Source organism: Tamandua tetradactyla, chromosome 3 (assembly GCF_023851605.1).
Source record: "Tamandua tetradactyla isolate mTamTet1 chromosome 3, mTamTet1.pri, whole genome shotgun sequence".
NCBI lineage: Eukaryota > Metazoa > Chordata > Mammalia > Pilosa > Myrmecophagidae > Tamandua > Tamandua tetradactyla.
Window position 1 is genome coordinate 23910500 of NC_135329.1, and position 15690 is coordinate 23926189.

The 15690-nt window shown below is 49.3% G+C and overlaps 2 protein-coding genes across 2 annotated transcripts in view; both read right to left on the bottom strand.

Moving 5' to 3' along the window:
- Window positions 1-15690, bottom strand: part of LOC143677142 (tumor necrosis factor receptor superfamily member 10B-like) — an 83533-nt gene that overhangs the window by 22847 nt on the left and 44996 nt on the right. The window lies entirely within an intron of this gene.
- LOC143676701 (uncharacterized) lies at window positions 106-12467 on the bottom strand. Its single transcript, XM_077152101.1, has 6 exons — window positions 12446-12467; window positions 10201-10515; window positions 4621-4751; window positions 2521-2634; window positions 1709-1820; window positions 106-765 (listed from the first exon to the last, which is right to left on the bottom strand). The coding sequence occupies exons 1-6, from the start codon at window positions 12465-12467 to the stop codon at window positions 596-598; spliced, it is 864 nt and encodes a 287-aa protein (XP_077008216.1). The 3' UTR covers window positions 106-595.

A 15690-nucleotide genomic window follows, 5' to 3' on the forward strand; every position in this document is an offset into this window, starting at 1 on the left:
ACAGTGACAACGAACACTGAGAACCTGGAAACAGGAGGCGGGGAGGGCAAGGACAGGCCATTTGCATCTCAGGATGCATCAGGGAGGGAGAAACTGAGAGGAAATAAAGAGAATATCAGCCTGAATGAAAATTTCCTTCTGATTCTGTGTGTGAACCCCTCTGACCACCTCGCCTCTTGACTCTTGTCAACCAAGCAAGGAGTAAATGGCCACTCTGGCCTGGAGGGGCCTGGACAAGGAAGGAGCGTCCCCATCCTCTGGGACATGGAGGGAAGGGAGGGCAGCACCGAGGTGAGGGTGGATGCATGCAGGCCCTGTGGGGGCAGATGGGTTGAGGAGAGGGCCCCCCAAGGGAGATAGGGGTGATGAGAGCATCATGGTAGAACTGGTCTCACAGCCCAATAGCATTTGGTAGACAGAGCACAGCGCAGTCTCGTCTGCCAGAAATAAGCCGTGTGAGAGGGTCTTGGCAGCAGGGGTCCCAGGGCCCATCTTCCTCCCACCCCCTCCTCACCTGGAATAGCGTCCTTCTTCCATAGAATGCCCACCACACACACAAGCAGGAAAACCGCGACCAGAGGCCCAATGACGATGCTCAGAACACCTGAGGGAGGAGAGGGAGAGGCAGGAGAGCCCGGGCCACTGTCCACCTGCTCCCCGGAAACATTCCGCAATGCCCTTGGTACGGTACCTGTGCTTTGGTGGACACACGCGAGATCTCTCCAGGCGGTACAGGGACTCGCCTCCACCATCCCATCCGGGCACCTAGTGCAGACACGGGGGTAGAGAAGGGAGCCGTGGTGAGGGCTGGGGAGGGGAAGAGAGAGGGATGGTCCTCTCCCCAATGCCCCCCGACAAGTTAGTAGGGGAGGAAACTGCTTCTGTGACCCCAGGGCTCAGGGTCTCCGCCCTGTCCCTAGTGGAGTATGGGGGAGGATCTGAGCCTACTATGCCTCAGGGGCCGCATCTTCCCGCAGCCACCTGGGCAGGTGAGGGGCCACTTCTCTCCAGGTGGGGTGTCAGCTGAGCCCCTCCTCCAGCAGCTGCACTGAACAGACTCGCCCTTTGCCCCGGCTGCCTGACCTGGGCCTGCCTGGGCCCAGCACACAGCAGGCACAGCAGGGGAGAGAAGGGGGAGGGAACGGGAGGCCCCTGAAGCCCCAGAGAGGGGCAGGCCGGGCCTTATGGAGGGAGCGGGCGAGGGGGCGGCAGGCTGAGCCGGCTCAGGCCTCGGGGCAGGGTGGGAGGAGCTGCCCACCCAGCCTCTTGGTGACTGTGCGGGCTGAGGGCGCTCGGACTTCACGGGTTGCTTCCAGATAAGCACGTTCGAGTGTCTATTATGTCTGCATTGGTGAAAAGATGAATATAATCCAAGATGGACGGCCATCAGTGAATTCTTTGGATTGCAAAAGCAATCAAACATGTCCGCTAATGCTATCGAGGCCCTCAGCCCTGGCCCCTGTGCCCATGGAGAAGGGTCCCTGCCTGAGGGACTCAGGCTGAGGAAGGGGTGAGTGGGGGCGGTGTAGGGGGCAGTGGTGGGAACAGGCAGGTGGGTGAGGAGGGGCTGACCCCCAGCTCGGAAGAGCCCGCAGACCCAGGGGTGTCCTCAGGGTGGAGGGGCTCCATGGAAGCAGGGGGAGAACAGGGTGGAAGGAGGCCTGGGCGTCTCGGGATGTGTGGGGAGCTCCTGTGCTCCTGGGCTCACCAAGTCTTGCACTTCTGGCAGAACTCCAGGTAGTCTTTTCCATGGAAAGTACCAGGTTTGCACTAACACTGCTTGTCCCTGGTCCGGATGCAGGGACTGATCTCATCTTCATCTGTGGACAGAGCATAAGGGTCAGAGGTGAGCTTCCCTGCTTGTCCCCAGCCCTTCTTCACCACCCACATCCTCCACTCTCAGCTCAACTCAGGTCCCCACGTGGAGCCGAGGCTGGTTTCAGGGGCACCACACATGAGGCACAGCAAGAGTGTGACCACACACCCCTAGCTGTGCTCACGCTTATGAAGCACTGGGCATGCTTCATTATTTAGTGCATGGGTTCAGGAGCACAATCCTTTAGGTCATTGGGTCCCTGGCAATGGGTGGGTAATAGTGCAAGGCACCCTGCATGGAGAGGAACTTTGGGGAAATCCCCCGAGTGCCGGCCCTGCAGAGGGGTGGGGAAGAGGCTGTGGGCATGAGGCTGAGGCTGAGCCCCTCTCCACGAGTCCAGAGCCCAGGCCCTGACCCCAGCCCCAGCGCAGGCTGAGCTCTTCTCCACGCCCCTGCACCCTCTCCTGGGCTGTCACCACACTGGCCTCCATATAGAGACACAGATTATTATCGACGCCTTCCAGGTGAGAGTTTAAAAGATTTCCCCTCCAAATGGATGGGGAAATAATACCTAAATACCTGCTGTTTTGCTTTGTTAGCTCAGAGATAAGGTGAGAATCCAGGATTCTTAATTCAACTTTGGCTACAATTCCAATCTCATCATCCTGCACCCCAACTCCAGGCATGGAGCCCCATATCTGTACCTGAGTTACAAACTGTGCAGCGTAAGCAGGAAGACAGGGCGTTCGAATGACTGGTGTACTCAACTCCAGACTGGCATTGGGTGCAGTTTCTACCACTTCCAGACATATGAAATCCTGGGATGAAGAGAAAAGCTGTTGAGTGATTGTCATAGGGGCCCAGAGGCAGGCGGGGTTGGGGAGTGGGCAACACTCTCCTCCAGGCCATCCGGGAACCCTAAGGGGAAAATGGACTCTTCCCAGATCTGTTTACCTCTCTCCATTCTACAGCTGCTATATAACCTAGAGCAGCACCAGTCAACAGAATATAATACAAGCCACTCATGAAATTTAAATTTTCTAGTGGACACATACGAAAAGAAAAAGGAAAATTGATTTTAACAATTTATTAACCCTGTTTATCACAAATATTATCACTTAAAATATATAATCAGTATAAGAGAATGAAATAGATCCCATTTTACACCCATCGTAAGTCTTTGAATTTGATGTGGCTACTTCCCTTCCAGCCCTTCTTGGTAGGGATTAGACACGTGTCAGGGACTCAATGGGCAGGCAAATCTGCCCAACGACTAAGGCCGGGGTCAGAGCTGCCCTGGACACTGGATACCCGCAGAAGAGACTATCATCCCCTATCCCTCAGGAGCTCACAGGTGGTGAGGACACAGACAAGGGCAGAAGCAGGGAAACAACAAGGAGCAGTCAGCAAATAAAGCTCCTGTCAATTTATTCCAGGGGAGATGTGTGGCTGCAGGAATGGGTCCTGCTGGGGTGTCCAAAGATGACCCAAGAAAGGGCTCAGTGCCGGCCTGGAGGGAAGGGCGCTCCCCAGGCCTCAGCCCAGGAGGCCAGGAACTGCCCGGGGCCCCGGTCTCCAGCTGCCCCCCACCTGCAGGGCCGGGCTCCTTCAGGGACCCTGACTGTGCCTGCGCCATCAACCTCCCCTTTCCCTGATCCACACTTACCAAGGTTGAAACCTACTCCAAAACCACAATTTCATCTTAAAATATTCTTAGTTAATGTGTAATGAGATGACCTTTATAACAGTAGAGTGTGATGTTTGAAAATGGCGTGGGATAATCAAGAGATGGGGTAACCCTCTTTTCCCTGGAGCCTGGCCGAGGCCCCCTGCCTTCAGCTCTGAAGGCGTGTGTCAGGCGGGGCGTCCCTCCTGCACTCTGACACCGTGACAAGCACATGTGTCCACTGGGGGCTTCCCAAGGCTCAGGGCACAGGCAGCCTCTCCTATGGTGCACACGCTACAAAGAGGAAATGCAAGTTCTTTCCATGCATTTTTAAAACCCATTACACTATCCATGTGTCAGCTCTGGGAGCCTTTGCACAGGAGACCTTCACACACGTGTGTGAGCCAAAAACGATGGTCCACATCCCCAGGGGTGTCTTCTGCTGCCCCCAGCTCAGAGGATCACACGTAACCTGGGACACACTCCCCAGGGCACAGGAGGGTCTGCTTCAGAGCCTCAGCCTCGGGTCGCACACACTGCTGCCCTCCTGCTCTTCCCACTGCCAGGAAGCCATGGCAGCCCCTCCTGCCTCTGACCTTCCCCTCTCCATCCTACCCTGAGCGAGCACTTGCAAACACAACGCAGAGGCCATCAGTCCCCTCCTGAAAGCTCTCAGGGACCCGGCTTGCTGGTAAAATGAAACCAGAGCTCCGCATGTGGTGCCCAAGGCCCTGTGATCTGCCCGCCACGTCCCTCTGACCCCATCGCCCTCCTCGCCCCTCAGCTGCCCCAGCCTTTGCTGGAGCACTCAGAGCTCCTGCCACTCTGAGGCCCAGCGTCTTGCCGTCCCTTCCTTTGATGCGCTCTGGCCTGGCTCACTGACCACTGGGCCCTGCCCGCCTCAGGATTCCAGTCTCGAGTCTCCATCCCAGGGGTCCTCTCCAGCCCTGCCTGTCTCACACATCCTCCATCCTCCTTCACGGTTCTTTATCCTGTGACTCTGATGTCACATTTGTCCAAAAGGAAAGGCTGCTGCATCCAGGGCCTGTGTCCTCCGGGACCCCATGGTTGACACCCAGCAAATCACTGTCTGTGGGTGAAGGAACAGGGACTGCAGGGCCCAGGAAGCTGGACGAACCTGGACACGAGGCTGGTGCAAAGGGCAGAGGTCAGCGTTAGAGTGCTCCTGGGGGCACGGTGATCGCTGGGAGGCAGCCTTGAGCCTGTCAACCCGACCTGCTCTGGGGTTGGTGCTGAGCCCGCGAGGACCTATGGGGACAGAACAGGGACAGAGTGAGTGGCTTCTGGCCTCCACCCATCCCAGGATACATACCCCATCCCTTCCCAGCCTCAAGTCCAAACTTGTAATTTTCTTCCAGCTCTAAACCCTCAAACACTTTTTTAACATTCATATTTACCCCTTTGTGTTTTGGTGCCACCCAAACTACATACACTTGAAACTCTCAGTCATCTTTATGATAAAATAAAATGCATTCATTCCAGGAAATGTAGCCAAGTGGAGGGGAAATTTGTATTGAAATAAAAACCACATTCAACCCACCTAACCACAGAAATGCCCATTCATTTTTTGGCTTATTTAATTCTAGTACTTGACTGCACAGCTGTGACTATCGTCCTTCTCTCACTTACACATACACATGCATACTTCTTTTCAAAGAGGGTTATTCAAACATGAGAAAAGCAGAAAACATGATTAAATGCTACATAATAAACTTCTTGTTTTAATAGACTCCTGATAAGCTGTTGCCAAATAAACTGGTCCAGGTCCCACTAACAGCAGAGAGTCAGACAAATACAAATACAAAAATATTAGGGCCAGGACATCTGTTGCCTAAAGACATGGGGCATCTGGAAGAATCAGAATGGCGACTGAGGATTAGGGACCACTAGTGTGTCTTGCAAATTTTCTTATTTCGCAAGTGGAGCTGGGGTGATGCGGGAGAATTCCTTTTTTTTGTAGGCAACACCCACTAAAGCATTTAGCAGTGCTGTGCCTTGTGTAGGAAGCTTGTACTTAGGAGACAGGTTTCTTTTCATGTTTTTTGCCACTTTTCTAAAATTGTGAGTATACTTTCAAATGCAATAATAGTAAATTAATGGGGGAAAATGGCTAAAGAAAAATCTGCTTGTGTTGGTCCCGTTTCTACCGCCTGGATCTAACGAGGATAAAATGCAGCCCTGTAACACACAAAAGCCTCTCTAGGGCTTGGAGACAGCCTACTTGACATGTGTCCCACAGGCCTCCCCCCCTTTCACAGCTGGGCATGCTCTGAGTTCACTCAGTGTCTGTGTCTCCTTTCTCTCTTCTGAGGAACATAATCCCTCCTGTTTTCTCTGACTCCCTCTTAGGGCTTCTTTTCATCAAACTCTCTATTATGAAATAATTTCAAGCCAACAAAAAAAGTGTAAAGACTTGTGCAATGAGCACCCATCTACCTACCACCTGAATAGTACATTTAAAATTTTGCGATATTTTCCCATTTATTCCTCTATCCACTCTTCTCCTTTTATCTATCTTATGAAGCAGATGCATTTCACTTACAAATATAGTATACTTCTCCTGTATATAATTCAACGTATGTCCCACTCACTAGTTCAAGAATTTTTAAAAAGATTTTTATGGCAAAATTTATGGTGAAATGTACTGCTTCGCAAGTTCTGACAGATGCACTTCACAAGTGTAGATTAAATCCCTTCCCCAGATCATAGAACATTATCAAAACCTCAGAAAATTTCTTCCTGTCCCTCCACAGTTTATCCTAACCTATCACACTACTCCAAGAGGCCATATTTTCCCACCAGGGATTAGTTTAGCCATTTATAGAATTTCAAATACATATCCTCATTTCTATGCATCTTCTTTCACTCATCAAGCTGTTTTCGAGAATGTTCTATGTTTTTTTCATGTAGAAGGGACTTTGTTCCTCTTTTTTAAAATGAAATAGCCTCTCTTTATACCTATACCCCAGTTTCACCATTTGTTTATCTGTTTCTCTGCTAGTAGACCCCTGAGCCATTTCCAGCTTTTGGCTATTAAGATAAAGGTGCTATGGCACATTCTCATACAGGTCTTTATCTGGTTTTAGGAAACACCTAAGAATGGAATGAAGATTCAAAGTGGAGGGTTGCATTTAATTTCGTAACACTCTCACAGAATAGTTTCAAACGTTTCTTTTGTCATTTTACCCTCCCATCAACAATACAGGAGAGCCCCAGCTGCTCTACATTTTTACCAGCATTGGCCGTGGCCACTCGTTTTAACTTTAGCCAATCTGGTGGGCATGTAATGGTATCCATTGTTGTGCTGGTTTGAAAGGATGTATGGACCCTAGAAAAGCCATGTTTTAATCCTAATTCCATTTTGTAAAGGCAGCCATTTCTTCTAATCCCTATTCAGCATTGTATGTTTGAAACTGTAATTAGATCATCTCCCTGGAGATGTGATTTAACCAAGAGTAGTTGTTAAACTGGATTAGGTGGAGGCATGTCTCCAACCACTTGGGTGTGTCTTGATAAGTTTCTGGAGTCCTATAAATAGGAAACATTTTGGAGAATGAAGGAGATTCAGAGAGAGCAGAGAATGCTGCAGCACCATGAAGCAGAGAATCCACTAGCCAGTGCTTGGGAGATGAAGAAGGAAAACGCCTTCCAGGGAGCTTCATGAAACAGGAAGCCAGGAGAGAAAGCTAGCAGATGACGTCATGCTCGCCATGTGCCCTTCCAGCCAAGAGAGAAACCGTGACTGTGTTCACCATGTGCCTTCTCACTTGAGAGAGAAACCCTGAACTTCATCAGCCTTCTTGAACCAAGGTATCTTTCCCTGGATGGATGATGTCTTTGATTGGACATTTCTATAAACTTGTAATTGGGACATTTTCTCGGCCTTAGAACTGTAAACTAGCAACTCATTAAATTCCCCTTTTTAAAAGCTTTAATTGGGACTTTTTTTTCGGCCTTAGAACTAAAAATTAGCAACTTATTAAATTCCCCCTTTTAAAAGCCATTTCTGGTATATTGCATTCTGGCAGCTAGCAAACTAGAACAATTGTGGTTTTAGGATACATTTTCCCAATGATTAGTGACATCAGAGAGCTTTTCCTCCAGTTATTGATCATTTGCGTATCATCTTTCATGAAGTTAAATATTTTATCCACTTTATACTGTGTGAGGATTTTTACATTAATGAGTTATAGGCATTTTTTTTCATGCAGTGGGTAATAAACTTTTTTCATATATATATATATACATATATATATATATGAAATCACAGTATGGAGTCTTCCAAATCATGTATATATATATATATATATATATATATATATATATATATATATATGAAAATATATAAAATATGAACTATTTCCCCAGGTGCAGATTGCCTATTCATTTCCTTACTTGGGTTATACAATGAGCCATAGTTAAAAATTTTGAGGTTGTTGCCGTGTGTTCTGCATGCGAATCTTTCACCCATCCTCCAGGTGCTAAGGAACTCTCTGAGGTATTTATTCTTCAAGAAGCTTTACTGATTAAGGTGTTGGGGTTACGTAAAGCTCTATCCAAATTAAATTTTGAGTGTAGCGTGATGTAGAAGTTAACATTCATTTTTCTATCTGAACATCCCTTGTCATATCATCATTTTTTGCAATTTCTTTCCTTTCCCAATTCCGTTGTTTTGACACCTGCTAGAAAAGTAAATGACTATACAAATTTGGGTCTATTATATGCTGTCTATTCTGTTCCATTGATTTGTTTGCCCTACCTTAGGATGCTACCGCATTGTATTTTTTTTACTTTTTAATTGTATAGTATAACATATATACAAAGTGAAGAAATAAAAAAGCAATAATTTTCAAAGCACTCTTCAAAACAAGGACAGATCCCAGAGTCTGTCATGGGCTACCAAACGATCCTCTCAGATTTTTTTTCCTTCTGCCTGCTCTAGAATAGAGGAGGCTAGAGGCTTAAATAATTTTTATCATCACAATTGACTTTTTGTCCTTCTTTTTTTTGGAGGGGGAGCGCATGGTCCAGGAATTGAACTCAGGTCTCCCCCATGGAAGGAGACCTGGGTTACATTTTTCTTCTTTTTTGTGTGTGTGAAAAAAATAACCTATATAGAGAAAAGGAATAAATTTCAAAGCACAGCACCACAATTACTTGTAGAACATTTTCCAGAATTTCACATGGGTTCCAGTTCCGCAATTTTAGGTTTTTACTTCTAGCTGTAGTATTGCATTGTTTTAATTACTGTTGCTTTATCATATGTCCTAAAGTCCTTCCTGTTTTCGCTGACTCCCTCTTAGGGCTTCTTTCCATTGATTTTCTAATATGGAATAATTTTCCATCAACTTTCTATTATGAAACAATTTCAAAGTAAACACAGTATGTAAATTTTGTTCTTCTTTTTCAGTATTGTTTTGCTTATTCTAGGACCTTGGTATTTTGGAATTCACTTTAGAATAAGCTTGTCGATTCCTACAAAAATGCCTAGTAAGATTAAGATTGACACTGGGAATGAATTCACTCTTAACACACATCAGTTTAGGGAGAAATAACAGTGTGGAGTCTTCCAAATCATATATTCCCGTTTATTTAGGTCTTCTTTAACTTCTGTCAGCAATGTTTGGCAGTTTCTGTGTAAAGGTCTGCATGTCTATGATTTTATGTTTTCTGACCATCTTTCAAGTGAAATTTAAAAATTTTATATTTTATGTTTCTGATGCTTTTTTAAAAAGAGAACTTTGAATTGAATCATATCAATAATTTCCTGTTCGGATATAGAAATAAACGAATTTTTGTATGTTGACCTTGTGCCTGAGACCTGACAGATTCACTTATTAGGTCTAGTGATTGTTATCTGCAAATGAAGAAGTTATATTTCTTCCTTTTCCATCTTGTACCTTTTCTCCCTGCCTTCCTGCACTGACCAGGAGCTCCGGTACAAGCTGAACACGTGTGATGACCTGAAAACTCTTGGCTTTGCTGACAGTATTCATAGGAAGTCATTCAATATTTCACCATACAGATAGCTTTTTTACGTTCCTCTTATCAGATAGAGGAAATTGCATCTGTTCCAGAGATGAGTTGTTTGTTTTTTCAAACAGCATGAGTGTTCAACTTAAATGAATGCTTTTTGTGCATCTATTAAGATGTGGGGATAGTTGTTTTGTTTTTGTTTCGTTACTTTTACACTGTTGATACAATAAGTAAGATCTATTAAATTTAAGATGTTAAACCAATCTGTACTACTGGAATGAGCAATGCTGGGTGTCCGCCTTTATACACAACACTGCAGGTATTGGCAGACAAGAAAATGAATGGCAGACAAGAAAATGAAAACATTTGTCTGAAACTGAAAGGAAAGGGAAGAAAAGAAAAATTAAAGAAAATCATCCTGTGGCTCAGTTACAGGGAAACAGTGTCCTTCGCTGTTTGCTCAGGGTTCAAACTTCATTCCTCTCCCCTCGGCGGCTCTGAAATTCACTCCCGGGGCCTGTCCACCTGGCCAGCAGGGTAGGGGAGCCGGCAGGAGAGAGGCGGGCGCCTGTCCCCTCCGCCCGGGCCGGGACGCGCTCCTGCCCCGCCCTGCCGGGCCCCAGGTGCGCGGCCGCCGGGCCCCCGCCCCCCCCACCCCGGCGCCCGCCGCCCCCCAGCCCCGCGCGCGCTTCCCAGCCGGGAACCCGGGCGGCCGACTCACCGGCAGCAGGACGCAGATGGCCGCGAAGAGAAGGTTCAGGGGTCCCCAGGGCGCGCTGCGGGGGCCGCGGAGCCCAGGTGTGGCTCCTGCTGCTGCCCTGGGAGCTGGGGCTGTCCCGGGCCCGGCCGCGGTCCCCGAGGCGCCCAGTGCGCTCTGGCCTCGCGGCGGCATGCTGCGCCGGGGCGCTCCTGGTCTGCGGCGGCTCGCGGGGCTGCGACCCCGAAATACTCAGTCCGGATTCAGTCGGTGCGTTCCCGAGCGTGTGTAAACCCCTGCTAGCCTGGGGCCCTGCGCTACCTTTGTTTCTACTGGCTTCTGGATTGTGCAACCAGGGGCTGGGACGGGGTGTGGAGACAGACCTGCCCTCCTGGCCTCAGGGATGACTGGAAATATTGATCTAAAACAAACTTTAAGGTAAAAGTTAAGAGTAGAGCTGTGCAGGGGGAAAGCAGCTTCAATTCTCTCCATTGCAGCCAGGTCCCTGTCCCTCCCCACCTTATTTACCTCTTCCATCCCTCCTGAAGTTAACATGTATTTATCTTCAGCTCCAGGCATTTCACCAGTTCTTCCAAGGACTCATTTTCTTCTTAGTTAGAAAAGAGAAGAAACAAAAGAAATGCCCATTTCCGTTTACTCTCTGGGATTGAGGCTGGGTGGGAAATACACAGCTGTTTGTTTTGTTTTGTTTTCCCAAATTCTCTGCAAAATCAGGGATTCCCTGCTTCTAAATTCTCCATAGAATGTTAACAAAATGCTTTCTTTTGAGCCCCATTGAAGAAATGAAACATCATGGGGCTGAGGGCTAAAGCCCAGTTTACTGAAGCCATATGCCTGTGTCCTGTAAATGGCCTCAACACCCAGGACTCGGCAGAGCCGCACATGGCTCCCCACCCCCACCTACAGCCCACAGGCCCCTGTAGCAGATGTGGACTAGATCCATTTCTAAGATGGAGGCAGATGCAAATCTTTTAAAATAGGAAAAGCAAAAATGTGGAAAATTTTTATCCCCCCCCTTTTTTTTTTTAAGAAAACAGGCAAGCTCAGGGAATAAGAAAAAAGTGATAAAATGGCTTCGTTCTCATAGTTGTGAGACTACGTCGACTGTGATAGAAGGATTCCTCTAAGTTATGTATTTGAGGGTTCTAGCGTACAGTAAAATTGTATAAGTTCATTCTGTTATTGCTGAAGATCACCAAATACTGTCAAGGAAAGTAAGTGATTCATTCTTCTGGAATTCCGTTTCTCAGGTTTGAGTGTGTCTGCCAAGAATAAGAAATTCATACCCCTGTTATGGGTGGTACTTGCTTTTAAGTATTTGATTTGTTGGGAGAAACAATTCCGGTGAAGTGAATTTTCTCAGTACTAAAGAGGATTCTTTTTTTGGCGTGGTATCATCTTCTGATTCTCCCAAAAGTGTCTGCAATCACAACCACCACTTCCATTGCACATTAGAGCTAAGGCTAACACAGGACTTAGAAAATAGACTTCATGTTGGTATGTGAACATCTTGGCCACTTGAAGGCCCCAACAGATATCAGGGACTAGGAGGTGTCCTTAGACAAAGTTTCAGCACTGCTGGTTTAGCCCAATACCGTCTCTATCCCTAAATTGCAGCACCTGAGGCATTGCTATCTCTGGCTTATCCTCACTTGACCTGAAGGAAGGCAACCCAATAACATCTCGGGTGGCAAGGACCAGTGCCCCAGCATTACTTTCTCAATAAAATTGTTCTGCTGATACTAGAATACATGGGAAAAGGAGGGCTAAAATGGTTACTGAGCTTTGAAAGAAAATAAAACAAAGTGATAAATGAAAAAAATAGCCTACAATTTATAGCCACACATGTTATTTAAGAACCAGGAGTTTGCTGCAGAGGCTTAACAGAGCTGGCTGATGTCTGCTGTCTTCACAGGAGGGCGAGAGATGCCACTTTCCTGACCCCTGGGAACTTGGGTTTCAGGAGAGTTCCCCCAGTGCCCTAACTGAGTACATGGCTCACTGTTGGGTGGAATTGTATCCTCCCTAAGGGGTGTTGAAGGCCTGTCCCCAAGTAGGAGGGTCTTGTGGTTATGATCAGGTTAGAATGATGTCATGCTGAATTGGGGCAGGATGTGGTCCAACGTGACTGGCGCCCTAAACGAGCACCCTGAGTAAGTTCGTTTCCTTTGCGGAGGGGAGATGCACTCCCTGTGCCCTCTCACGGGGGGAGGGAGCAGGAAGAAGCAGCACATAGAAGATTCCATACTCCGCCACACCTTTGCCCTCATGGTCCAACCTTCCTATGTCATTGTCATAAATCCTACTGAGCATCCAACTCTGTGCTGAGTCTTAGGAGTCATCCCGATGCATCTGTGAACATGGGGAGGGTTTTGGACTCCTGCCCCCCAGCCCAGGTACATGAGCTCTGTCTCTGTGCCGAGGTAAGGCCTGCTAGAGAGGCTCAGCTCCTCCAGGAGGCAATGCTGATCCCCAACAGCAGCTCTGGGTTCAAATCACAGACCACTAGAACTGAAACCACCCTGCCAGTACAGAGTTAGGAATGCTGAGCAGAAATCACCCCATCCATCCACTCTGTCTCCTGACACCCTGGTGACACGGGAACAGACCTCCGCCCGCTCCCCTGCAGGGGGCCTGTGGTAGCCGCTGCTGAGGTGGCACTGAGGGATCTGTCTCCTGGCGCTCGAGCCCTTTGGAAACTATTCTCCTTGCTGTGAGCCAGACCTAGTTCCTTTCTCCAGGAAGGTTTTCACATTTCTATATTGGCAGAGTTTCCTGGGCAAAGATTGCTGGTGACTTTGGTTAAAGGAGGTTTGTGCAAATGTGACATGAAGCTCTACTGTGTATTGCTGTGCAGAGATTTAGATAACATCTCCTCCCTCAGGTCCATTTACATCACATGCTAAAGGTGAGATCGCACAGTGGCCCCTTTCTTATCTAACCTGGAGACAATTACTTACATTCTGCAGCAGAGAACTCCTCCTACCACAAGAGAGAATCCATGTAAATTCTAGAATAAAATACAGGAACTGGGGGTGGCTATGACAACATCCTATAGAAACCATGATTTTCATAATTGCACTGTGCGTCTCCAGTGAGACAAATCCCACTGTATCTGCCCCTCATCAAAGCACCCCCTAGGAAATTGGGGAGCAGAGCTAAGATTGCTCTGTGCCCAAATGATCTGATCACATTCTGCTAATGATTTGTCCATGTATGGTGTGCAAATAACACATATAAACATACCTACACGTGTACTTATGAAGGGTCACACACACACATAACTGCAACAGGCTAACTTGTCACGTGGCCAGTAGGACCGCGGTCTCTTCATTGTGACAGATCCACAGTAGCAAATACAAGAGGCTACAGAAACTGGAAGTTGCCCTCAAGACTAGGCAACAGAGTTTGTGATTCAGACTTCCTGACTTGCTCTGTAGCTCTCCTTGCTTGCATCCTCCATGAAACAAGCTGCCACATTGTGAGCCAGCCTGTGGAGAAGCCCACAGGGCAGGAAACGAGGGCAGCGTCAGCTAAAGACCCTGAGGGACGGCATCCTGCCAGAAGCCCTGTCGGCTGGAAGCACAGCCTCCCCTCCCCAGCCCCGGAAGGAAAGTGGCCCCGGCACACGCTGACAGCGGCCAGGGCGGACCCAGAGGCGGAAATGAGCAGAGGCTGAAATCCTGAGCCACAGAACCTGCAGTAGTAACTGCTGTGGATTTATTAGGGTAGTTTCTCCCAAAGCAGCAGATACTCATCAGGCCATCAGGATCTGAGCAGGGAGCCCAGCGCAAGCACCCAGATTCCTCAGAAATGGCAGGAGCACTAAAACCTCTTTCATATCTGATACCTCGTCACACTCTTCCTCCTCCCTAAGGCCCTCCAGCCTCCAACAGAATTTTTCATTGAAAATGCAACAGATGGAAGTTCTGGGAAGTTGGCTGAATGACATAGGCTGAGTTCACCCCTACTCCAAGGAACAGCTAGAGAAGAGATGCGAAGGTAACTGGGGCAGTGATTCCAGGGTGTAAGTGACCTGGGAGGGCCACATAAGGAGGCCCCGTTGCAAAAGCTGAAGAATAGAGAAGCAGAGAACTGGAAACCGTCCATCTAGTACAACCTGCCTTATGCTCCCTTTTCCAGACAGAAGCCCGGAGCCCTCAGGAGTGCACAGATAGAGAGACAGGGACTAGAAGTAAGCAAAGCGGCATTCCTTGAAAGCACTATTCTCATGCGCGACGCCTCCACCCCGCCCCGTGACCCACAGCTCCCCCCACCTCAGGCACCTGAACCCCTTACCTGCCCCTGCCAGCAAGCTCCAAGCACCCCTGGCCTGACCCCCTCCCCGCGGATCCCTGCACCGTATGGGTGCATGCCGGACCCAGCCTGACCCATCCCTCGCGTGGAAGTGCACAGTCTAGCCCCACCCCTCTCAAGAGCTGCACACTCGCACCCAGACTGTCACCCTTGACCTCCCCCTCCTTGCCCCCTGTAGGTGGTTGCCTGCGCATCCTGGCTGCGGGCACTCACCTTCTTGCTCCGGCCACATTGACCCCCAGCCCATACAGTCCCAAACCTGCCACACGCCACCCCCCCACCACCTCTGCGTGGGCGAACATCAGTGTCGGGGGGGGGGGGCCCAGAGCTACGCACTGCACACAGCCCTGCAATGCCCCACCCCCCAACTCTGGGTAAGCACTGACCTGCTCATCCGGGCCACACCCACCCCCAACCCACGCAAGTGCAAGCCTGCCCTGCTGCCCCTGAGTTCTGCGCATGCCCACATCAGGGCCCTGACCCCCAGACCCACCCACAGCACCACCCGCCCGACGAAGGCACACAGTCACATCCTCCCAGCCAAGCACCCACTCATTCATGCACTGACTTTTTGACCCCTGCATCCCACCCTCCCACCCTGCACACATGCACACTCCTGCCCCACCCCTCAGCCCAAGTGCCCTGCTTCCATACCTAGCAGATGTGTACATGCGCCTCTGTGCTTTCACCCGCTTGCACCCCTGCCCCAGACTCCCCTACCCCACACCTGTGCAGCTGTGCCAGGGCCCCACCTACCCAACACTACCCACCCTGACCCTTGTCTTGGACCCCCTGAAACCTGTACCCCACCCCTACACACTCACACATCCGCATCTGGGGCCCTCTGGACCCATCCCCCTGTGCAAGGACACTCCCATGCCCTGTCCTCCCTGTGCCCCAACCTCTGTGCCCAGTACCCTACACCCTAATACTCATGACCCCCATGCTTCATGCCCCCACCCACATCCTGCCTGTGCACCAACTCCTGTACATCCACACAGCCCCCCATCCACCTCCTGCCATGCCCTACCTCTGTTATCCCCATGCCACACCCTGATCCTGCATGCCAAGGCCTGCCTGAGCTGTACCCTGTCCCCACAGTACCCACACTGCACCTCCACAATCCTGCACCACGCACCCCACACTCACAGGAATCAGCATAGCATCCCCGTAGCG